The 23,781-nt window shown below is 41.3% G+C and overlaps 2 protein-coding genes across 2 annotated transcripts in view; one reads left to right on the top strand and one right to left on the bottom strand.

Annotated features, from left to right (window-relative positions):
• The window catches only part of UBE3D (ubiquitin protein ligase E3D), a 76,309-nt gene extending 72,470 nt beyond the window's left edge, over positions 1-3,839 (bottom strand). The window contains exons 1-3 of the mRNA XM_058801511.1: positions 3,778-3,839; positions 3,249-3,508; positions 1,121-1,211 (exon numbers count right to left, since the gene is read on the bottom strand). Coding sequence (XP_058657494.1) covers positions 1,121-1,211; positions 3,249-3,508; positions 3,778-3,839 — 413 coding nt within the window. The remainder of the gene's footprint in view (positions 1-1,120; positions 1,212-3,248; positions 3,509-3,777) is intronic.
• A 5,889-nt stretch (positions 3,840-9,728) lies between these two features.
• The window catches only part of DOP1A (DOP1 leucine zipper like protein A), a 60,820-nt gene continuing 46,767 nt past the window's right edge, over positions 9,729-23,781 (top strand). Inside the window, exons 1-4 of the mRNA XM_058802786.1 lie at positions 9,729-9,785; positions 19,232-19,336; positions 20,228-20,419; positions 21,532-21,713. Coding sequence (XP_058658769.1) covers positions 20,282-20,419; positions 21,532-21,713 — 320 coding nt within the window. The 5' untranslated portion in view covers positions 9,729-9,785; positions 19,232-19,336; positions 20,228-20,281. The remainder of the gene's footprint in view (positions 9,786-19,231; positions 19,337-20,227; positions 20,420-21,531; positions 21,714-23,781) is intronic.

Here is a 23,781-nt window from a genome sequence, read left to right as displayed (position 1 = left end):
GAATTCTGCAGCTAGAAGTTCTGACTATGCTACTCTCTTCCTTTTGGAAATGCTGGAACAGAATGTGTTGGATACACTGGCAGCTCCACTTTCCTACTCGTGTCTTAGGTTTTTTAGTAGCAACATTCAAGGGATTCAGAGGCTTCCTCTAAGGAGAAATGCCAAGTAAGAAGGCATGAACATGCATTCTTCTTCCTTTCTCAAAAATTCTGCTTGTGTCACATTACAGGATGCAGAACCAAAAGACTTAAACTACATGGATATGAATTTGATGTGCTGAAATTCAGGAAAATTCCCACTCAGAGATGCAAATATAAACGGGCAACATGTTTTGAAAGCAAATGTTACTGAATACAAATTAGAAGTTTCACTACTTTACAAATGTATCCAAATAAGAGTTATTACTAGACTTTCTGACGAGACATTTCAGAAGAGAAAGTTAAGAAATCATCATTCAGTTACATTCAGCTAGCCATAAATCTATACCTATGACAAGAAAGTAACCAATTTAGAGAATGGGACATATTTGTATTACTGTTTTGAGTATTAGGAGCCACACAGATCATAAAAGGCTGTAAATACACCTCTAACAATTCTCATATATTCAGCTGAAGCCCTCAAAATTGTTCATCAGAAGAGCTAGACAATGCAGCACCTTTTTATTAAAATTCTCATTCACTCTGCAGACTTTTTAAGGAACAGAGATAAGGATGAGTCACAGAGCTAAGACACAGCTCCTGTTTCCCAAATTTAGCATCCCTGAACTATGTGGAAGCAGGCTTTGCTTAAAAGATAATAGGAAGCTGTGGTCAATATCCCCATTCTGAGCAACCACTTTATAATTACAGCATGATGACTGAAGGAAATGCATAAGAGACTGAAAAGAACTGAAAAGGATACCTGAAATACAGAGAAAGAAAAAAATCAAGGAGCAAATGAATAAACAGCTAAAAACTGCTTCAGGTAATTTTGCTTTTTGTCATCTGCAGTGCTTCAAATGTGTTCTTGTCTACCAGTTTCAAAATAAATAACTTTTAGCTGTCTCAAAGTACACAAAATAACATGAATACCAATCACAGTGGCATTTATTGCTATAAATACAAGACACTGCAGTACTCACCGGTCGCTCACTACGATGTCACCACAGGACTGACAGTAAAAGATGTAATTCTTGTTGGGTTTCAGGCTTTCCCTCAAAGTAAAAACCACATCTATAGATGGAAGGAAATATATTAATCTTCAAAATAATGTAAAATTTTCAGTCACTCGTACAAAAAAATCTTGCCAAATACCTCAAACAAAAAAGGATAAATCTAACAGACAAAGGCTGACATTTTAAACACAACCCTAAGTTTTTTAAAAGCAAGTATGTAGATTTAGGAAAAACTTGTCATCTCCACCTCATGCCCCATATTACTAAGTAGGAACTGTATATGTGAATAATTATTTTCAAGGTGCAAATCTTCTTTAGAAGGGAAACTGAAATATTGATATAATTGCAGAGATTATAAAAATCAAAATTCAATGCCACTCTTTTGTAAGGATATTTCTGACAATCAGTGTATCTGCAATATGAGGGGATATGTTACACAAATAGTCAGGATGGGGAGCAGGGTCAGACACTAGTTTTACATTTGCAGGCAGGTAAGAAACCAACCACTGTGGAGCCACTCCAGGAAAAGATAGTGAGCAACGGCCTCTGCAGGCCAGGAAAGCAAAAAGAATCTCACAAAAGGCAGCTCAAACAACTTCTCCAAAGTAAAAAAAAGAAGTTATAAAAGTCTCCCTAAATTATCTGGCAACATTAAGTGGAAGAAAAGTAAAACTTTAAGCCCAGCTCTAGGCATGAATATGCTTTGCATCAGCCACTTTCTCAAAATTAAGAATCAAAGTTTACTCTCAGCACTGACATTCAGTACTTGAAATTTAGGATACAATCAAAGAGAGAAGTACTTTAAAATGTTCCAGAATTTCAACTATTTTGCATAATAATATAAAACATCAAAGGGTAACTAAGACTATCCAATATACATGTTGATTACCACCTCGTTCACATATTTATTTTTCACTATCATGACTTTCCAAGATTGATTTTTAAAAGTGCATCGTTGGTCTTTTGAAACATTAACACATTAACATGCGTTAATAGGACACATTAAGTGATTTTAGTATAACTGAGTTGTCAAAGCACAGGCATTACAGATAAATGTACAGATGCCATCTCAGCATACTCACAGAGTATTCCAATGTGTTTCTGGTGCTGCATTACTGTATATTACGTATTTTATCATCCTTTTCTACTTTAAAAGCTCAGAATGGCAATTTTGTGTTATTTAATATATGTTTCTGTGTCACATCGTATGAAATGAATCTAAACATATTGAGCTTGGATGCCAGGATGAAAGAAAGCAACAGCTGTACTACCATGCCTTCTATTTATTGCAAACACATCCTAGACCTGAATTAGCATCATGGAAGTAAAGGTAACTTTGCAGATGTTACCTGTGACATTAACCTCTGAAACCCCAGCTGTGAGAATAATGAGTCCCAACACAAACCCTTTATGATTAAGTGGTTAACGATGGACAAGCATAGTGGTTTCCTGGATGAATCAGATTACTCCATTACCGACAGGATGGGGAGGAATGGGTACAAATTTAAAGAAAGAGAATTTAGGTTAGATATTAGGAAGAAATTCTTTACAGTGAGAGTGATGAGACACTGGCACATGCTGCCCAGGGAGGCTGAGGATGCCCCAACCCTGGCAGTGTTCAAAGCCTGCTTGGGAAAGTCCTTGAGCAGTCTGATCTAGTGGAATGTATCCCTGCCAATGGCAGCGGGGACTTACGACTAGATGATTTTTAAATGCCGTTCCAACCCCTTAGCATTTTATGATTCTACGATTTTCCGCTACCAAATGCGGAATAGGAGAGAAAGAAAATCACTTTGAAGTACTATGGGGAAGCACAGGAGGGGAGAACTGTGAGCAGATCCCAAACACACCGCGGTTCCCTTTCATTGCGTCATTTCTGCACTTTCAATTTCTAAAGCTGACAATTCCAGAAGGTGTTTGCCCTACAGAATCCACACTTCCCAGCCTCTCTCAGTTAAACCTCCCATGTCCCAGGTCGCCCTCCCTCCGTTTCGCATCGCCCGCCCCGTCCCGGCCCCCGCCCCCGCCCCTGCCCTGCCCCCGCCCCCGCCCCTGCCCTGCCCCCGCCCCTGCCCCTGCCCCTGCCCGCCCTCACCGGCGGCGGGCGGCGGGCCGCGCAGGCGCACGCGCAGGTGCAGCCCGTCCCCGCGCAGGCGCCGGAGCCCGCGGCACGAGGACGGCGCCAGGCTGACCCCTGCCGGCAGCGCCGCCGCATCGCAGCTCCCGCCGCTCCTCACTTCCAGGGAATCCGTGCACACCGACACCTCCACCGGCGCGCTGGGGATGTCCGCCGCCGCGCTGCGGAGGAAAAGCAACGGGTATGCCTCGGGAAGGAGCTGTCGGGGTGCGCTGCTGCTTTACACAGGCCAGCCCGCAGCTCCCCCGCAGCCCGAGTCGCGCCCCGAGATCCACGTGGTGAACGAGGAGCAGCCGAGAGAAACAATGCACCGTTCTCAGGAAAAATTTATTTGCACAGTAGTGCCGAGCCGAACAAGCAGGGGGAGGCGCCCGCAGGCAAGCCGGTCCCCGCGCTGAAGGCTAAGGACGCCGAAAGCCAGACCCGCCGCGCCCCCCGGCTGCCCCGCACGGCCCGAGCGGCGGCGGGCGGCAGCGCCCCGCACTACCGGACAACCAGCAGCGCGCTCTGTGTCGCCCGCCTGATCTCCATGAGGAACGCTGCCGCCATGCCGGCTCGCGCAGGAAGCGGCCGCTCTCCCGCCGGCGCAGGCGCGCTACCGCAGCCCGCCCGTCACAGCGCCGCCTGCGTGGGATCGCCGAGCCCCCCTAAACCACATCACCCAGCGCTGTATTCGGGTGCCTCCTGAACACTTCCAGGGATGGTGACCCCACCACGGCGCTGGAAAATCCATTCCAGCCCTTGACAGCCCTCGCGGTGGAAAAGATTTTTCTAATGTCTAATCTGAACGTCTCCTCTATCACTTTAGGGGCATTCCCGCTAGTCCTGTCAACAGTAGGCAAGGCAGAAGAGACCGACCCCCAAAACCTTTCAGGCAGCTGTAGAGAGCAGTGAGGTCCCCCCGACCCTCCTCGAGACTAAACAACTCCAACTCCTCAGCCGTTCCTGAGGCTGAGGCTAAGACAAGTTTTCTAGAACCCTGTTTCCCTTCTCTGGACACCCTCAGCACATCAATATTCTTTTTAAACTGAGGGGTCCAGAAACTGATCACAGCACTTGACGTGCGGCCTCACCATTGCAAAGCACAGAGGGACCACCACTGCCCTGGTCGTGCTGTCCACACTGTTCCTGATACAGGCCAAGGTGCCACTGGCACTCTTTGCCACCTGGGCACCGCTCGTTCCTACGGCGTCAGCCATCTCCCCCGATCCTTCTCCGCCGAACAGCTCCCAGGTCACTCCTCCCCAAGCCCGTAGCACTGCATGGCGTGGCTGCGATCCAAGCGCAGGATCCAGCAGCTCGGTCCCGACGGTGGCAATGGCGGGAGAGTGTCCCGGGGTCTGCTGCGCCCCCGTCTTGGCCGCTGCCGGCCGTACAGTCGGGCCTGGGAGCCCAGGCATGAGTCCCTTCGGGTCCCGAGCCCCAAGGTCCAGGTCTGCACAACCGGCCGGTCTCATGGGGCTTTCTTAGGCCCAATCTCTTCTGTGTCAACACCGGGCTGTCACCTCCTGCTTTCGTGCCACACCACGGCCGGGAGGAGCCTGGGTCTGTTCTAGCGGAGACCTCCTCACAGGAGCTGTGGGCTGTGCCTGGGGGTGTGTGCTCCGCGTTCGTAGCCAAACAGAGTTGATCGTAAACTGTTTTAGCTGCTGCTGAATGGTGTCTGCACACTGTTAAGGCCTCCTCAGGGTCTCACTCCACACCACCCAGCAAATAGGCTGGAGGTGGGGAAGAGGTTGTACAGCTGACTTGAATCGACCAAAGTGATGTTCCAAGGCACATTACATCACTCGTGGCACAGTGATGTATAAAAACTAAAGACTATGCCCATAAAAACTCAGGGTACAGTCTTTCCAAAGTGACCATTGCTCAGATACTGACTGAACATCAGCAGTCTTGTTGTCAGAGGTGGTGAGTGATTGTCTGTATGTTTGGGGGGATTTTTTGTTCCTCTTTCCCTCATCCTCTAAAACATCATTGTCTTAACCCACAGCTTTTCATGATTTTGCTCTTCTGGTTCTACCCCTGAGCTGGCAGCTGGCTGGGGTCACCCCATCATGACCACAAAGTTCAGTTTGTGCAGAGGCCTCTGCTGAGACTGCTGGAAGGCTCCCCAGTACTAGGGACTGTGTCCTGTGGCACCACTACTGACCCCCTGCCTGGTGAAAAAAAACCCTTTCCACCCTTTCTTGCAGCTTTACAAGTCTTTCTGAATTCCTCCTGATCCATGTGCACCAGCTCTTGAATGCTGTCACATTGAACTCGTAGCAAACTCAGGCAGCTGCTGCTCAAGGGTGAGGTTTTCTACTGCCTCTCATGAGGTCTTTTATCTGGACTGTAAGTGCACCCTGACACACCTGTGTGACTTTCCCTTACCCTATGAACACTGTCACCACTGCACACTTCATCCAGGATGCCACCCTCACAGTACGTAAGAAGTTGATGCTCAGTATTCAAGAACACCATAGAAAGAAACTTCCACTTGAAAAAATGAGTCTTTCTGCAATATTAGAAGTGGTTATTTTTTAAGAAGTCACAAGACCCTCTGTGGTTGCAGAGAGTTATTTGAAAACATAATCTGCAAAGCTTCAAATAAATAGGCAAATTTGCACAGGTTACTTTTATAGCAATGTATGATCAAATAGAGGATTATAGTGAAATAATCCTTAGTCCTTGGAGTTATCAAAACCAAGTAGGAGAGTCCCAAAGAAGAAAACGGAGTAGGGTTAGATTTTGTTGGGAAAAAATACAGCAGGCAATAGACAGTTTCAACTGAGTCATTTTGTTGTTTTTTATAAAGCATGAATTTACTGAAGTATTCTAACATGGGACTGTACTGTCTACATGCTGTTCTGAGTGTGGTGGTGTGGGGTTCTGTTGTTGTTTTTTGTTTCCTTATATTTTTAAGGAAGAAAAATAGTTAGTCCAAATTGTGGGTTTCATTTCCAATTACTTCACAAACAAATTTATATTGTGAACTAAATTGTTGTGGACAAGTAGGTCATACGTCAAACATAAACCCCATGTAATTATAGGAAACTTGACTCCTAGTATTAGTAAAAGGGCCTTTGATGTTACAAAGGCTTACCCAAAGCTACAAAGTTATGAATAATCCTAAATGTTCACAGGGTGTGAGCCTCATTTATTCAAAATTGTCTATTATAGGTTTCTCACCATTTCTGCTGTGAAAAAATTACAGAGAAAGGAAGGTAAATTTCCTACAGAGCAAGTGCATCTAACATCAGTGCTGCACCCAGCCCAGTATTTTGACTCCAACATCAGTAAAATAAGGTACTAATAAGGAAGAGCTCCGTAGTGTGGTTGTTTCCAGGTACTTTACCTGTGGGGACATCCCTACCCAATTCCTTCAGTGTCCACTTATGGAGGTGTTTGTCATCAATATGAATAATGTATCCTTCAACCTACAGATAGTGTCCAAGTCCCCAGCCCCTGGTGCCAATATGTTCTAGAAGTTTTTTCCTTTGCAGAAAAGAATTTTCTGTGCCTCCTCATTCTCATACTGTGGGGGTTGGTTAACAACAACTTTGTTGCCTTTCATGATTTTGTAGAATTTGATCAATCCTCTCCTTTGCCTTCTGTTTCTGCATTGAACAGTCACAGTCATTATTGCTCTTGCTGTAATATAGCAGTGACATCTCTCCCCAGTGTCTTTCCCAACTTCTGTATATCTCTCTTGAGCTGTGAAGACAAGAATTGATGCTGTAATCAATCTGAGGCTGCACCAGCCTTTTACACAGCAGCCAAACAACTACCTCTGTCTTGTTCTCAATATTTTTCCCAACGACATGCAATGTTTTTTTGATTGCCACTGCACATAAAGTCGATGAGGCAATTTGAAAGAAGTGTTTTGGAGCTGTAAGTGCCACTACTAAATTCAGCACAAGGGAAGCTTAGACATCCAACCACTCTGCAATGCAGTAGCATGTGAAAGCACATGGTCAGTTATGGACAGTCACTTCCCCTCTGTGAAGTCCACCACTGTTAAATAGCTCTAAAAGCATGACCAACCTAGTTAAAAATTACTTCTCAAAGGCATTTATAAGTATCTTCAAAGAAAAAAAAAATTAAGTTACCATTTTAATAAAAATACATGACACATAGAGTCCTACTTGATGCCTCAGAAAACCAGTGGAAATTGTCAGCTTTCCAAAAAGTTACAATTTTTCATTTACTGATTCCTGGTACAGTTTAATGAGAAAAGGAATTGCATTTACTCTTTATTATTATCCCAAGTCTGGAAAATAAAATTAGACTTCATTAAATATTGGCTGGCAACGTAAGTCACTGAGTAGATGATTTATAAATATTATGAGATTTTCCCCTGGCAATATTTTAGAAATATGTGTCCTCAGACAAAGCCTAAAATATTAATTATGTAAGCTGAACACACCTTTTTTTTTTTTTTTGCAGTTACTCAAGTAATTTATAACCATGAGCTCTGTTTGCTATTATGAAGCTTGCTTAAATTTGAGAACTGTAATGATGACTTAAAATGAACAGATTACAGTCTAAGAGCTGTAGCCTTTGTACTGTGGAACTGGCCAGTTGAAAAATCACTCTTGCAATGCAGTAAAATGTCCTTTGAATACTGTCCTTGTGGGCACCCATACACTTTCATGTGTAGTAAGGATTCAAGCATACTAATCACAAGAAATTTTAGAAAATTCCCATTACAGCTACTGCTAACATAAGGTAATATCACATCATGGCATCACAGACCATTTTGGGTTGGAAGGGACCAGGTGAGGATTGGCCTCTTCTGCCAGACAACCAGAGAAAGGACAAGAGGACATAGTCATAAGCTGTGCCAGGGGAGGTTCACGTTGGACTTCCAGAGGCAATTCTTCACAGAAAGGGTGGTTAGACATTGGAATGGGTGTCACATTCCAATGGAGGTGTTTTAAAGAAAGACTGGACATGGCACTCAGTTCCATGGTGTGGTTAACATGGTAGCATTTGATCATAGGTTGGACTCGATGATCTTAGAGATCTTATCAACCTAATTGATTCTGTGATCTTAGAGATCATCTCCTTCCAACCTCCGCTGCCGTGAGCAGGGACACCTACTACAGCAGATTGCTCAGAGCCCCATCCAATCTGGCCTCGAGTACGTCCAGGGATGGGCCATTCACAGCTTCCCTGGGCAACCTGTAGCACTATAATTTTCTAAAGAAGCCCCGACTTTCCATGTTTACCTGCGCTGTATTTGTAAGCTCAGTAGATAGCGGGCGAGATAAACAAACACGCACTCCCGCGGAGCCCGCGTCCCGCCAGGGGGCGCAGCGCGGCTGAGCGCGGCTGAGCGCGGCGGGCGGGGCGGGCGCGGGGCACGCCGGGAGCTGTCAGGGCGGCGCGGGGGTGCCGGTGGCGGTCGGGCTCTTCCGGCTTGGGTCGCTCAGGTAACGCCGCTCCCTCCGCTCCTTCCCCGGGGTCTTGGTGCGGGCACGCAGCGCGGCCCGGCGGCGGCTGCTGCTGCCCCCGCTCCCCTCCCTCCACCCCCGTCGCCGTTCCGGTGTTGGGGAGGGTCCGCCCCTGGAGCCGAGCCGAGCTGGCCCTCTGCTCTGCTCTGCTCCGCTCTGCCCTGCTCTGCCCTGCTCTGCCCTCCCCTCCCCTCCCCTCCGGCACCGTCGTGGCGGAGGGCGGGCGGGCCGTACTAGGCTGTGTGCGAGGGGCAGGTGCTGAGGAGCCCGGGGAAAGCGGTTATGGCCTGTTAGTTACGCTGCATCCATTGACCTGTGGCAGCTGTCCACGCTCCCCACCGCGCTCTGTCCCCCCGCAGCGCGCCCGGGTGAGTTTCGGGCTGCGGAGCCTCTGCCCCCGCCCGCCCCGGTGGCGGCCGACGGGGCCTGGCTTCGCCCTTCGTGGTGGAGCTTCCCCAGCGAGCTCTTCCCGCCTGCCTGGGAAGGAGCTTGGCGTTGGGCTGCTAGGGTCGTCCTGCTTTGACCTTCAGCGTCCAGGGGGCTGCGGGCCTCTTTTAGGTGAGATTCCCGGTTGCTGGAGTTACTGCGTGTGGTATTTGGAGGGATACATGGGACATACAGCCGTATGTCAGGTTGTGTGATGCAGGGTTAAATTTCATCTGTTGATGCAGAGATGGCCTTAAATCGTGTGATGCCCGTTCGAAAAGCATAAATATATGACAGCTTCTGGTGTTAAACGTTTTTCAGAAATAATATATTCATACCTGTGACAATAACCAGAGAAGCCTGAACAATTTATCTCTTTAAGTGACCTAAAATATGTGAGATATGAGGTGCAGGTTTTAAAGAGCTTATTCTGGGTGACTCAACCGTTGTTTTTGTTGCTGATTGCAGGAACCCTTTCACTCCTAGATCTTCTTTCAGTATGCAGTAATAGTGAAAGTGTTATTGTTCTCAGGTTAACTGCAGTGTTACTGATACCTGAATTCCGGCCGTAGGAGTGTGAAGAGTTGAGAAGACTGTATCTAAGGAGTAACAGGCTAGATACTTGCAGGTAACAAGCGGCTGCATTATTAGGTTGAAGATCCTAGTCTCTTCATTTTGCTGCCAAGGCTTGGCCTGTGTTAAATACTTAAGCAGGCCTGGCTATCAAATTTGCTCTCTTTTTTTTTGTTTGTTTTGGGGTTGGCTTTGGTGGGTTTTTTTTTTTGGGGGGGGGGGGTTGTTTGTTTGTTTGTTTTTTGGGTTGGTTGGTTGGTTTTGGGTTTTTTTGGGTTTTTTTTCATGTCATGGTACCTTTTCAAAAACAGGGTGGAATACAGTAGACCTTTTGGTAACAGTGTGATACCTAAATATTGTGATTATCCAAAATGTACAGTAATTTTCCAAATAGTGTGTATGAATGTTATGAGGGGGGATGTCAGTTTGGAAACAGGCAGAATATTTACAGCATAATTTGTGGTTTTGTTTTCACTGACATGAGACTTGGCACTTTTGGAAACTAAGCAGCCTCTAAGTGATGTGGGGAGAGGCTGCATTTCTAACTCACTTCCCAACTTGTTGGTAGCACCTGTGATGGTAGATATTTAAACAGCATTTTGCACAGAAAAGGTGTCTTCTGTCTTCCATTACTGGAATGGCTGTGCATTTGAGTGGATGGTTCTGTTCACAACATAGGCAGTGCTTTTCCTGTGTAAAATTATTGGCATGCCATGCAGACCATTAGAAATGCTCATTGCAAGCACGGCAAGCTGTGTGGGTAAGGTGGTGCTGTGGTTCAAGCCCAGCCAGCAGCCAAACCCCATTCCCCTACCTGTGGTACAAGGGAGAGAATGAGAAGGATAATAAGAAGAAAACTCATGGGTTGAGATAAGGACAGTTTAATAGGGAAAGCAGCAGACACACAAGGAAACCACAGCAAGGAATGAATTCACCTCTTCCCATGGCAGGCAGGTGTTCAGCCATCTCCAGGAGAGCAGGGCCCCATCACACCTAGTGGTGGCTTGGAAGAAAACACACACCATCATTACAAATGACCCACCCCTTCCTCCTTCTCTGTATGCTGAGCATGATGTTGTCTGGAATATCCCTTTGGGCAGTTTGTGTCACCTGTCCCAGCACTGTCTCCTCCAAACATCCCATGCACCTCCAGCCTGTTCACCAGCATGGCAGTACAAAAAGTAGAAAAGGCCTTGGCCCTGTGTAACCCTGTCCAGCAATAACAAGAATATCTCTATATTATGAACCATGTTTAGCACAAATCCAAACCAGCCCCCTACCAGCCACTGTGAAGAAAATGAACTGTACTCTGCTGGTGTAAGTGGGCTCAGCCTGTAATCTCCTGCCATTGTTTTCTGTTTGAATACAGGGAGGACACTTCCCTGTGTTCATCACCAAGAGAACCCTCAGTTCTCTTGGCCATCATTCCTGCTGTCCACCTTTAATGTCTTCTTGCTTAGCCAGGAATGACTGCTTGCTCTGGGTTGGCTGACTGAAAATGCTTATTAATATTCTTTTTTTCCTTTTATTTTTTTATTTTTTGTCTTTGGTGGAGCTCTATTATGTTAAATCTGCAGTGTGTAGAAGAGAACCAAGAAGAGATATGAAGTGTGCTGTTAAGAACCTCTGTTTTGAGAAGGGTTGAAAAAAGTAGGAGATAGAGGCTGCACTAAATGATGCCTGCTAAAGCATGAAATAGGAAAATGGAAGTATTTTTTCTGTATGCACATAAATTGTCTTCCAGATTAATAGCCATGTTGCTCTGACTTGTAGCTGAAAAGAAGCTGAATGATAAATAGAAACAGTAAGTGATATGTTTCCCTCTGAGAGACCGGGGAGAAGAAACCCTACAGGATCAACCATTTTCTCCCAATAACTGAAACTAGAAATGAAAAGGAAACACCAAGGAGAATCAGTAAATAGTTTTACTAGTCAACACATTCCTATTTTTATCAGAAACTTGTAGTTCAGTATAAGCATTAAAAAATAATTAGAAGTCAGGGAATGGTGCCTAACTGGGTTTTTCATTTGCAGAAGTTGTAGCAAATTTAACCTTTTATTTATGTCTTTTGTGACTTACTTCTGAGGATAGGGAGAGTGAACAAGTTTTGGTCCAGGCACCATTTTTAGAATAGTCAGAAAAGGATTCTACTTTACAAATTCCTTTGGAATCTACCTCTGGAACTGGGAAACCAGATGCATTGTAAAAATGTAACCACAGTCTAGATAATGCAGAGATATATGCACGACTTATGACACTGTTTCAGAATTAAAATCAGAATAAAATTATAGAAATTAGTTGAAACTTGAAATTAATTAATTGCTAATACCTTAGACCTCAGGGCATAGTAAAAAAGGAAGATGGACCGAGTCTTGCCCAAATGCATTGCATTAGGTTATCCAAGTAAGGTAAGGATAAGGATATGAGAGCTCCTGACTTATGCCTTTGTGAAAAGACCTATCAGGATTGTTTGGAGACAGAATGTTAAACCCACCTGAAGCTTCTTATTAAACAATGGGTATGGATTAATGAAAGGCTATTGTGAGCAAAGAATAAATGAATAAATTACCTGGCTACCACTTTTTTGCTGCTAATTTGATAGATTCTGTGTTAAACTGTGTATCAGAATATTTTGAGAAGTCTCAGTGTGAAGACACAGCATTACCCTGGAAGCAAAGCTTCTCTCTCAGTACAGAGTACTGCAAGTGTAATGTAAGACAGTGAACCTCATCTAAGTTTTTTTTTTGTGTATTAAGCTGAAAAAGTTGGCAAACTCTTCTTTAAAACAAAGTGTAAAAAAAAAACTTGTAAAAAACATAACTGTAAATGAAGTGATTCTTGTTTGAATTTGTTTCATTGTTATGTTTGCTATGGGTTTTTTGCTGTTGTTTATTTTAAATGCCTTACATATTAATTTGACTTACTAATTTGTCAAGAGTAAAAAATATGCAAGAAAGAAAAAGAATACCTCAAGATAAGTCTCCTCTCAATAAATGCTTGGAAAAGAAAAGCTGGCTAGGTAAAAAGGAATTCTTTTCAGAGGGGATATAGGGACTATTTGAAGACACGAGGCTGAAACACACAAAAGTGAAAATAAATTGCCATTTATTTGAGGAAGCCTGTCGTGTTCCTGTGCTCAGGCAGCTGGAGAGAAGATAACTATTTAATGTGGTGTACTTATCAAGCACTACTCAACAGGGAGGGCAGTGTTCCCAGGCCAGTGTGTGTGTGTGTGTGTCTGTGAGAGCTGGGCAGTGCTGTGCCAGGGAGAGCAGTGTTCCCTGGGCAAGGGTGCATGTGAGAGCTGGGCAGTGCTGTGCCGGGGAGGGCAGTGTTCCCTGGGCAGGGGATGTGTGTGAGAGCTGGGCAGTGCTGTGCCAGGGAGAGCAGTGTTCCCTGGGCGGTGCTGTGCCAAGGAGGGCAGTGTTCCCTGGGCAGTGCTGTGCCAGGGAGGGCAGTGTGCCCTGGGCAGTGCTGTGCCAGGGAGGGCAGTGTTCCCTGGCCAGGGGATGTGTGTGAGAGCTGGGCAGTGCTGTGCCAGGGAGGGCAGTGTTCCCTGGCCAGGGGATGTGTGTGAGAGCTGGGCAGTGCTGTGCCAGGGAGGGCAGTGTTCCCTGGGCAGTGCTGTGCCAGGGAGGGCAGTGTTCCCTGGGCAGTGCTGTGCCAGGGAGGGCAGTGTGCCCTGGGCAGTGCTGTGCCAGGGAGGGCAGTGTGCCCTGGCCAGGGGGTGTGTGTGAGAGCTGGGCAGTGCTGTGCCAGGGAGGGCAGTGTGCCCTGGCCAGGGGGTGTGTGTGAGAGCTGGGCAGTCCTGCTGGGGACTGGGAAGGCACAACGCTCCCAGCGCTCACAGGCGGTGCCGGAGCCGCGGCGAGGGCGCGGCTGTGCTCGCACCAGGACGCTCGTTCTCCCTGTGACAGGGCTTTTCTAACCCGCTGAACTTGTGGTTACCATGGATGTGGCTATGGCACGTAAATTCCTTCCATGTCCTGTTCCGAGTAACCCCAACAGCCTTATGGCTAATAAGTCTCAGGAGCTGTTTATGAAAGTGAGAACTGACAATGTGGGATGATGTTGCATGTTTGATTGTGGATAGCTGAAAAAGGCCCTACCAGCTCGGGGAGCAATCCAGTCTTTTTTTGGAGCATGGCAACGGTTTCTTTTGGTCCAGTAGTTGATACACAATATACAATGTTACACATAACTTTAGAGTAAGGATTTTATGTTTCTGTTTTGCTCAGTATTGTGAACGTGACTGGTGACTCCAGATTATATTTCATGTTCTAGTGGAAGGTGTCCCTGCCCATGGCAGAGGAATTGGAGCTAGATGTGCTTTATGGTCCCTTCTAATTCAAGACATTCTATGATTTAAAAAAAACTTCCTAAATGTTTGTTATTGTTCAATTGTCAGCTGTGAGAATGAAATAATTATTTTTAAGACTTCTTTAATCAAATTGCTTACACTTCTCTGATGGTTGCACTCTGACGGTTGCAACACTCTGAACACTTGTCAGATTGAGTGAATGGTAAATTTTAGGGGGTTTTTGTTGTTTTGGTTTTTTTTCCTTCAAATGTGTAATTGAATATGAGGGAAATAGTGACACATTCTAGATTTAGACTGAAATATTGGTTGTTCAAATACAGTAGTCAACAAAGGGAAGAAGAGGACAAAACAAGTACTTGAAAGTAAGTGTTGAAGAATAACCACAATTTCAAGGAAGCTTTTTCCCATTTTTCTCTATGTTGTGTAGTTCTGACTTAAATTGCCATCTGTTTTCTAGCAAGACATGTTAGATGTTTAGCATAATTTAGAATAAGAAGCAAGATTATCTGGAGCTTTGTTGATTTTTGGATGTAAAATGATCACTGATTAAGCTATAACTTATTGCATAGATAATTCAGGAATCATTTGTTGTAAGACAGGAAAATGGGGAAAAGTTATTTTAGCAAGAAGAAAATATTTTAGTTAATGGTTGACCTGAGCTGTTAGAAAGAGGCAAATCATCATCTTTCATTTACTGAGTGATATAAGTTCAGATCTGTGAAATCTGAATATCTGATTTGATCTCATGAAGAATGATACTTTAAAACTAGAGACTCTAGTGTAAAATTCTGGCATTTATGAAGTGCAAAAGTACTTAACTTTAGAAAAGATGATGTCTGTTATACTTTGCCAGAAACACTAAGGTAGCCCTGAGCAGTATGCAGGCAATGGTGCTCAAGGACTGAAAGAAAAGAAACCAGAAGTGTTCTGTTGGTGGGTCTGGAGTCAAAATTAAAATTTCATTGCAGTATATCAAACTGTTTTGTAGTTCACCTGTTATATATTGAGAAGCTGTAATAAAATAGAATTGAGTAGAGGGGTTAAAATGTCACCCTAAACTCAGTTTCTAAGAGACAATTGGAAGAGATATGTATTTGTCCATGAGAGTGAGAAGTCTTTGGTCACTTTCTTCTCCTCTCTGATAAACAGACATAGATTGGATATTTTTTTTTTACTTTCAGAGAAATTGTGCTCTAAAGCATATTCATTTAGGGTTTGTTTGTAACTATAAATTTGTTTTCTTAATTAGTAACTAGAGCATCCAAATCCTTAGAAGAGTTTGTTCCTCTTTATGAACTCCTATCTAGTGTAAGCCACCCTTTGGAAGACTCTATGACAGGAATAGCAGAAAGAACTTTTTGCATACCTGATTGTACTTGCATCAAACTGTGCTCCGTGGTAGGTTTATTCCAGTCTTTTTTCTGTGAAGAACATGGAAAAGAAGGAAAAATGTACTTATTTTCTTTTTACTGACAGTTTGATTTTTTTCTGTAATAATAAATAAACTTGTTTTGTAGCTTTATAAGTAAGGAGAGTGCACATCCAGTTGGGTACCTAAGCCAACCTCTGTAGTACAAGCCATAGGTTTTCTTGCATTTAATTATTTTTTGATATAACTCCCAGGAAAACATCTTGTGTTGATTTAGAAGTTGCCAGTATGTGTAATGCAGATTATTATATAGATTTGATTTAATTAAATTTTGTTGTGAAATTTGAACACCTAAAGCAGAGCTGTTTTTTCTGTGGAAAAATATAATGGGCTGTGTCCACTTGTGAATATGACTAGGTAGAAAAATGTACTGAGAAGTTATTAATCACAATATTAAATCTTACTAAGTGTTGAAGCCTGTTGAAGGATACTAATGACATAATGGCTAATTATAGTTAATAATACTGCTAGGTGGGGTTCTTTTGTTTTGTTTGTTTGTGTAGTATGGGAGAGATTCTTCTTTTGTTATTCTACTGAGTAGCAATTGGCCAAAATAACAAGTTCAAATGGTTCTTATTCTTCAGAAGACATCAGAGATTCCTGTTTGAAAAATTCTGAATAAGAGGACTGTGGAAGCTCAATCTAGAAACAGTGTAATTAGCTGTTATTGGAAAATCTTTATCTATGGTTATAGAAGAATGTCTGTATTTTCTGTATATGAATTTTATCTGAAGAGTCTGGTGTGGGATTTGCAAGACTTATTTTGCTATTCATGTTTTTAAATGCTTCTGAGGGGAAGCAAAGCATAATAAATTACCAAATGACAAGGCTTCTGTTTTCTTGGTATTCAAATCTGTGTTTTTATTGAGTCTATTTAAATACAAATGTTTTTCTGCAGTTGCTGGCTTAATATGTGGGCACCATACACGGCTTAAAAAGCAATATAACTACAGTGAAATTAGAATTTTTTGTCATCTGCTTTTTAATTGTCTACTACTTCTACTGTGCATCCCATAGTGCATCCCCTTTGAAATGGTGCACAATTTAAAAAATGCCTTGGAATATTGCATTGCAAAGCAGAAACCCTGAGGAATTCAAAGGAGCAAGCTTGTGAGCTCAGATTCTTACAGTACTTGGAAAAAATCTTGAGATTTCTTGAAGTGACTTGATGTATGCAGATTTGTACTCCACAATCAGCCACTGGACCTGTACCAGTATTTCAGTATTGCAGATTGGTGTGAAACATACAAATAGAGCAATTATCTGATGCTTGAAAAATACAGGAGTGGAATAGGAGCAAATCAAACCTGAAGAGGAATTTTGGGGTAAAATAGATAAAGGAGAGCTTATGAGTCAAGTCTTACAACCTTGCGATTGAATCAGTATAGAATCCAGATAAAAGCTGCATTTATGGAATTGATTTGGTGATGCTGCTGTTCCTCTCCACATTCCTTCAGCTTCAGTGAAAAACATTAAGAGCCTCTTAAACAGGTGAATAGTTTGTGTTGAGGTGAGACAGAAGGCACTGAGGTACAACAGCTGTGAAGAATGAGCGCTTGCTGTGCAAACACAGCTGAAGCAGTATTGTTTGAACACGAGTTGGAGGAAAACCAATACCACCTCATCTGTGAAGGGAGCTGGAGGCTGCTCTGTGCACTATGCACAACCCTCAGCTAAAGAACCTCAGCCCCAGACACCTGTGTCCTTGTCAGAGTCCTGTGCAAAGACTCCACAGACATCATGGGGTACCCAGAATTGAGTGGTATCCATATTTTAATCCACACTAGAAGGTGAAGTAGAAGGTAGTAAGTGTCAGGACCTTCTTTTGCAATCACTCATGATTTAAATATAATTATGTACAATTATTTGAAAGTGTATAGTACATTTTAGTTTCTTCCTCATTGATAATAAGCTTTCTGCTGGGACAGAAAGCATATTTGCTTTTTGACATTCATTTAAAAAATCATGGCCATCTAACAGGTCAGTGGTTTTCTATGCCAGACTCATGAGAATGACTAAACCTTCAATCTGACACACTTGGCTCATCTCTTCTGGTATACAAAAAGGGGGAAAAATCCCCAAAGGATGGTGTTCTTAATATCTTTGTTTAAAAAGAGAAACAAATAAAGAACGTTGCAAGGAAAGGTGGCCCTTATGCCAAATGGTGGTTGTGTAATGACAAGATAAATGCTTTGTTCTGTAAGCTGTGTGATGGCGTAGTAGAAAATGCTATTTTTCAGTTTTTATCTACCAAATTTTATTATTTAACTCATTTTTTCAAACTAGAAAACCATGGAAGAATAAGATTGTGATACTTAGAAGGAAATAGACACTACCAAGCTTTACATTGTATTGAAATACCAGCTGTAAAATCAAATGTTTTTAATTCTGCATTTTTATTATAAATGAAGAGAACCGGGAAGTATTGATAAGAATACATTATGGAAACAAGAAAAGATTAAAACTACGTTGTGGAATATCTTCAGACTAAACAAAAAGAAAACCATAGTAAACAAGTTTATTTTTATGGATGAGAACACATAACAATTGACATTCCTGTAATTTTAATGATTGTAGAATAGAAAAAGTCCAAGGTTTATTAAAAAAATACATACATTTATGTAGTATCCTCTCTGGGTACCTCATTTATTATGGCTACTTATGACTTGTCTAAAACTGAGATTTCTTTATGGGAAAAAGTATGCAAGAAATTCTTTGCATAAATTCTTTTTGGCAAAAACAACATTTTTGAGATTGAAAATGAGACCATAACTGTAGAGTACTAAGAAAACAGAGTGTGTTTTTTCTTTTCAATACAAAACTTCATGATGATTGTTTGCACAGCAAGGGTGCAGTAGACTTGTCTAAAAGTACAGTTATTCAGACCAAGATGTTAATGTATGTTGTTTTCAAAATTAATGGATTGTTCTGATTGGTTTTTAAGTCTGAAAGGAAGCTACCTGTTCAACCCTGTGTTCTACCTGGTTTGTTTAACCTTTGATAATCCTTTATCAGGCCACTCTCAGGTCTTTGAAGCACTTGAGGAAGACAGAGCCTTGTCTCCCCCTCAGCCATAAGTGGTTGCATTTATGCTTTAGCTGGATAAAAAGGATTCTGATGCATTCTTCACTCAAAAAGAATTATTTACTGTGTCAAGTTCTTTCCCTATCCGCTGTGCCTGGAAAAATTTGAATTGTGCTGCTTTTATATGTTGGTTCTTTCTTCCTTTTTCGGTGTTAATACTTTATTTCACTTTTGGAGATCAGGCTTTGGTGGTTGTGCAGCTGTCTCTTTGAAAAATCTGTTGGCATTTTACAAGTTTTCTGGAACAAGCCTGATCTTTTTTAGGATTTAATTCAAAAATGGTTTTTATAAAATGAAACCATGTGAAAAGGGTTGTTTTTGTTTTTGTTTTTTTAAATTAAAAGTGGTATCTAAGTGCTTTATGCCATTGAGATATTGTGAAATCTATCAATTTGACACTCAATGTGTTTTTTAAATAATGGTTTGCGTTTCTGTTCTGTCTTGGGGACAGTTTGTCATTATTACTCTGCCATCAGAATCAAGAGTGTAGAAACCTTATCATTTTTTTGCCTTTTTATTCACTTCTTTCATCCAGCTCTTTTCATTTTGTCTGCCACTTTCTAGTTTTTCTCTGTTCTTGCAACTTTCCTTACCATACCCAGAAGAAAGTCTGATGAATACTAACTACTTCTTTATACCTGTTCCATGGTTTGTTTGGTTTTTCAGTCATGCTTCAGCCTGCGCTGCTGCACACGATTTCCTTCCCATTTCCCTTTAATTGAGACAGAAGAGAACAACATCTGCTGAATGTGAAGTCTCTTCTAAAGCCAAGTACAAAAGAGATCTCAAAAAGTTTCCCCCAATAACACCTCCATGAAAAGGGGCACCAAATCTGCCTTTTTTACAGATGTGTTGCAATAGCATTTCTCGTTGAGTTGTATTTGCGGTAAATGTAGCCTTAAAAGCTCTTTTCTTTGAAAAGGTTAATTAACCTCTGCTATTAAAAAAAAAAGTAGTCCATGACCTATAAAAGTACAGGGTGGTGTTTCTGGAACTAAAATATCTTAATTACTTGGTGTAGACTACCGCACAATGAAAATATATTGGGCAAATTGCAAAAGCCTGTGATTACAGAACACTGGTACACATGTACTTTTGTTGTACCTGCATGACAATAAAATGAAAACAAAGTAGAGTTGCATCACTGGATTAGAATAGCAAGTCTTGTAAAAGGAAGTGTTGATGCACAGAAGTCCTCTTGAATAGTGTGTAACTATTGTATGTATCCTTCAGTTTTGTCTTCTGTTTGGAACTGATTCAGAAAGATTGGTGTCTTCTGTTTGCAGAAAAGCTGGTTTGTTGTAAGGTGGGGGTTTCTGGTGATGGACCCAGAGGAAGTAAAAAAGAAAATGAAAAATCATTTTGTTGCATTGTTTAGAACAAACAGTGCTTTTTGGGAGAGAAAATGCTTTATTTTTCTAGGGATTTTTGTTTGGCTTGAGATGTGGTGATTTCTTATTATTTGTTTGGGGTTTTTAGTAGGACTTGATGTTGAATATGTGTTAAATATTTGTTAATATTTGTTTACAATATGTTAGCTTTTGTTTAGGGTTTGTTGTAACTTGATTTCAAATTTTTTTAATGTCTTTAAGGAAAATGTAGTGCTGCTTATACATATTTTAACAATCATTTCAGGGCTTTTTTCTTTTAACTTTTGACTAGGTAATGTCTGTACATGAATTGCAAGCTGGTCTCTAGCGGGGACACCGTGGGAGGATGAACACGGAGGAGCTGGAGCTACTGACTGATTCCAAGTACAGGAACTATGTAGCTGCTGTTGACAAGGCACTGAAGAACTTTGAATATTCCAGTGAATGGGCAGATTTAATATCAGCCCTTGGGAAGCTAAACAAGGTATGCCTGACAAGTGCTCTTAAAAAGACTCAGGAATTGCAAAAGGTTCTGGTGTAACAGTACAGAAATGCAAGGTTCCAGCCATCTCCTGCAAATATTTCAGTGCTTTGAGCTGAATGTTGGGTGTGTGCATGGAGTAAACAAACACTTATCTTTCTACAGTTGAACCCTTTGTAATTGGAACTAAAGGGAGAAGTTATTTACATTTTAGTGGAAATAAATGCAACGTCTCTTTTATTAGTAATATTTATTTCTAATATTGTTCAATGTTATAGAAATAATGTGAAAAATAGTAACTGGTATAAATATCAGCAGTAATTTTATGAAGCATAAGTTTTTAAATGAGGCTCATATCATTCATGGACCAGAGAATGCTATTGTTCTGATTCATTTTAACAGTTAATTTTAATGGGCAATATAATTGTAATCTTTAATAGCACTTCACAAATGCATACATATTCTGATATTCATAAAAATCTTGTTTTAGTCAGTTGTATGTGTTTCTAGGCAGCCCCATTCAGGAAAATGACACTATAGTTAGAAGTGGGATCATTATTTTGTATAAAATATCATTTCTTTCTTTTTTTTTGATTGTAGTAGTTCTTGCTGCATGTTTGTGCAATGGGAAGGCTATGATATAGAGAAAAGAAAAATCAAAATACGTAAAAGTAACTCTGTTCTCCAGTCCTGAAGTGATTGCATACTTTCAGACAGTGGTAAAATTTTGTATGTGATCACACTCTTTAAAGCTATCCCAGACTCATGACCCACAGTTTATTAGTCCTCTTTGAGCTAGTGATAATGGATTTTATGAAATGGAAATAGCAATTTTTGTCCTCAAATGGATGAGTAAATGACAAATGGACAAGCTGTAGGCAAGAAGCCCATTACAAGTGAAGTTGCCTTGGCAATATTACCTGTAATGAGTGTATAAGTGAAAAGCATGGCAAAGAAAAAGCTCCACAGCAGATTTTAATGGCCTTGGCTTTTTTCTTGTAACCTAGGTTTGTGTGCTGACTTATGAAACACATCCAGGAACTCCTTTATAAAATGTGCATTTGATGTTTAACATCTTTTGTGCTGTTTTTCCTTTTTTTGTGCTGGTTTGCCAGGTGCTGCAGAACAACGCCAAGTACCAGGTCGTACCCAAGAAGCTGACGATAGGCAAGCGCTTGGCACAATGCCTGCACCCCGCTCTGCCGGGAGGGGTTCATCGCAAGGCGCTTGAAACATACGAGATCATCTTCAAAATCATTGGGCCCAAGCGCCTGGCCAAAGATCTGTTCCTCTACAGGTACAGTATTTTAAACAACTCCATTCCAAATGTGTAATCAAGATCCTTTTGTTTTCCTGCTTTTTATATTCGCAGTATTACTTTGTTATATAGCAAAAATCAGTAAGAACCAATTTCTTTCCCTCATGTTATTGGTACTTGTCTAGTATTTTTCTTCTCAATATTGTATAACAGAGGAGAAACAAATCACCTAAATTTTTGTTGGGAACTGGTTTAGTGCAAGAAAACCTGGATTTTATTATTTTTTCATTGGAATGAAGTGTTCTGTCTCTATGTACCATATGTATAGTAATTGAAAAGTTAGCTCCTCATTGTATTAACATTACATTTTACTATTTTAAGTGTTGTTGGAAAAGAATCTGAGTATAGTTTGTTGCAGAAAACTGTATTATCAAATAAACAGAACAGAAAGATTTTGTTTTGTTAGAATGGGGGGCGAGTACAAACTTTTTTCTCAGTCTCTGGAACTGATGATAATAAAAAGGAAGGATAACCTTGAAAAGTTAAGTTTAGTCAGCATATATTGATTCCTAGACCTCCATGATGAGGTGTACATTTTGGGTTGGGTAGGGGGGCAAGACATGAATTTATTTGTTATAAAATGAATAGAGGGATGTGTGCACACTGTCACACGTTTCTTAATCTTTACCTGTCCCTAGAGATTAAAATTTCTTTGGTTTGAGAAATAGCAGGAAAAAATGGAATTCTATTTACAAAGAAAAAGTGTGCATTAATGCTTGGAAAAAAATTGCATGCCTTAGCATCGGGTCTTCTGTCTTGCATGGTGATGATGCTTATATATAATCACATTGAGGATGGGAGTGTTTCTGTTCTCTGTTTCCACATTGTAAAAGACACTGTGAACTCATAGCTCATATTTTGTGCTTGTACAGTGATTCAGTAACTGCAAGATCTCATTAACACGAAGTTCTAGGGTAATGGAAAATGCTACCTTGTATAATCTAACTGAAAGCTATTGTTACTGCTGCTAGGGCAAAGGCAGACATTCACATTAAGGCATTATCAAAGATTCCAGTATTTGTCATGAAAGCAGAATGCCAGTGTCTGAACATCAGATCTTGAAGTGTGAGTAATAGCCTTACAAAGAATGACTGTGGGTTAGTGTGCTGCTTATTGAACAAAAAGACATTTTCTGTAGAAAAAAGAAGCCAACTGACAATGGTTAAGGACAATTTCTGCTAGTCATATAAAGGCAAAAAACACTTTTACCAGAAGTTTTGTATTTTGGAACAAGTTTTGTAGGGTTTTTTTCCTATATTATGGACAATACCCTATACACATAGGTATTTCTTTTAATAGTAGATTTGTAGGTGTAAATTTTAAGACCCTTTCCTTAAAATTACCCATCTTACTGTTCTTTGATTTTCTTCTTCATATGTCAGGCTCTTCTAATCTGAGTCCTCAATGACTTTGAAAATTGAAGTTGTCTTCACATGCATTTGATTATTGGTACAGTTTGTAATAATTTATAATATTTAGTAGCAGTAGCAAGTATTATTTTAGTATCTATGTAACTTCTTAGGAGGTCACATTTATAACTTTCGTGAACTTATGCTCACATTCAAGTAAATTCAGAACATACTTCCAGTTTTTTCAGGCCCTTACAGGCTGTGTTATGAACAGAATTGCAAATAGGGTTTATTGTTAGTTTTAGAATCTGCTTTCAGACTGAATTTCCAAATTTCCAAAGTAGATATATGCTTTGATGCTACTTAACAGTTACCTCAAGGTTACTTGCTGAAATAAAACACTGTGTTTTTTCTTTCAGAAAATGATTTCTATGAATTTCCTCAAAGTGTTGTTATCCCGCCTTGTTTTTTTTTTCTTAAAAGTGCAAAGAAAATGTATTTTTAAATACAATTTTCGTTGTGATGTGGTTCAGTGTGGGCAAAATTAACATTTTGTTATGCAGAGATGCTTCTGGTTTATCTTATTTATTTTATTGGCGAAAGAAATTAATCTCTAGGCCTTCAGTGCTTGTTCTCACAATAGTAATAAAACTCATAAGCCTTGGGGTACCAACCTGTCCATCCAAAGTCAGTCATAT

The sequence above is a fragment of the Ammospiza caudacuta genome, chromosome 3 (assembly GCF_027887145.1).
Source record: "Ammospiza caudacuta isolate bAmmCau1 chromosome 3, bAmmCau1.pri, whole genome shotgun sequence".
Lineage (NCBI taxonomy): Eukaryota > Metazoa > Chordata > Aves > Passeriformes > Passerellidae > Ammospiza > Ammospiza caudacuta.
Note: the sequence above shows the minus strand (reverse complement) of the source record. Positions and strands in the feature narration are given on the sequence as shown.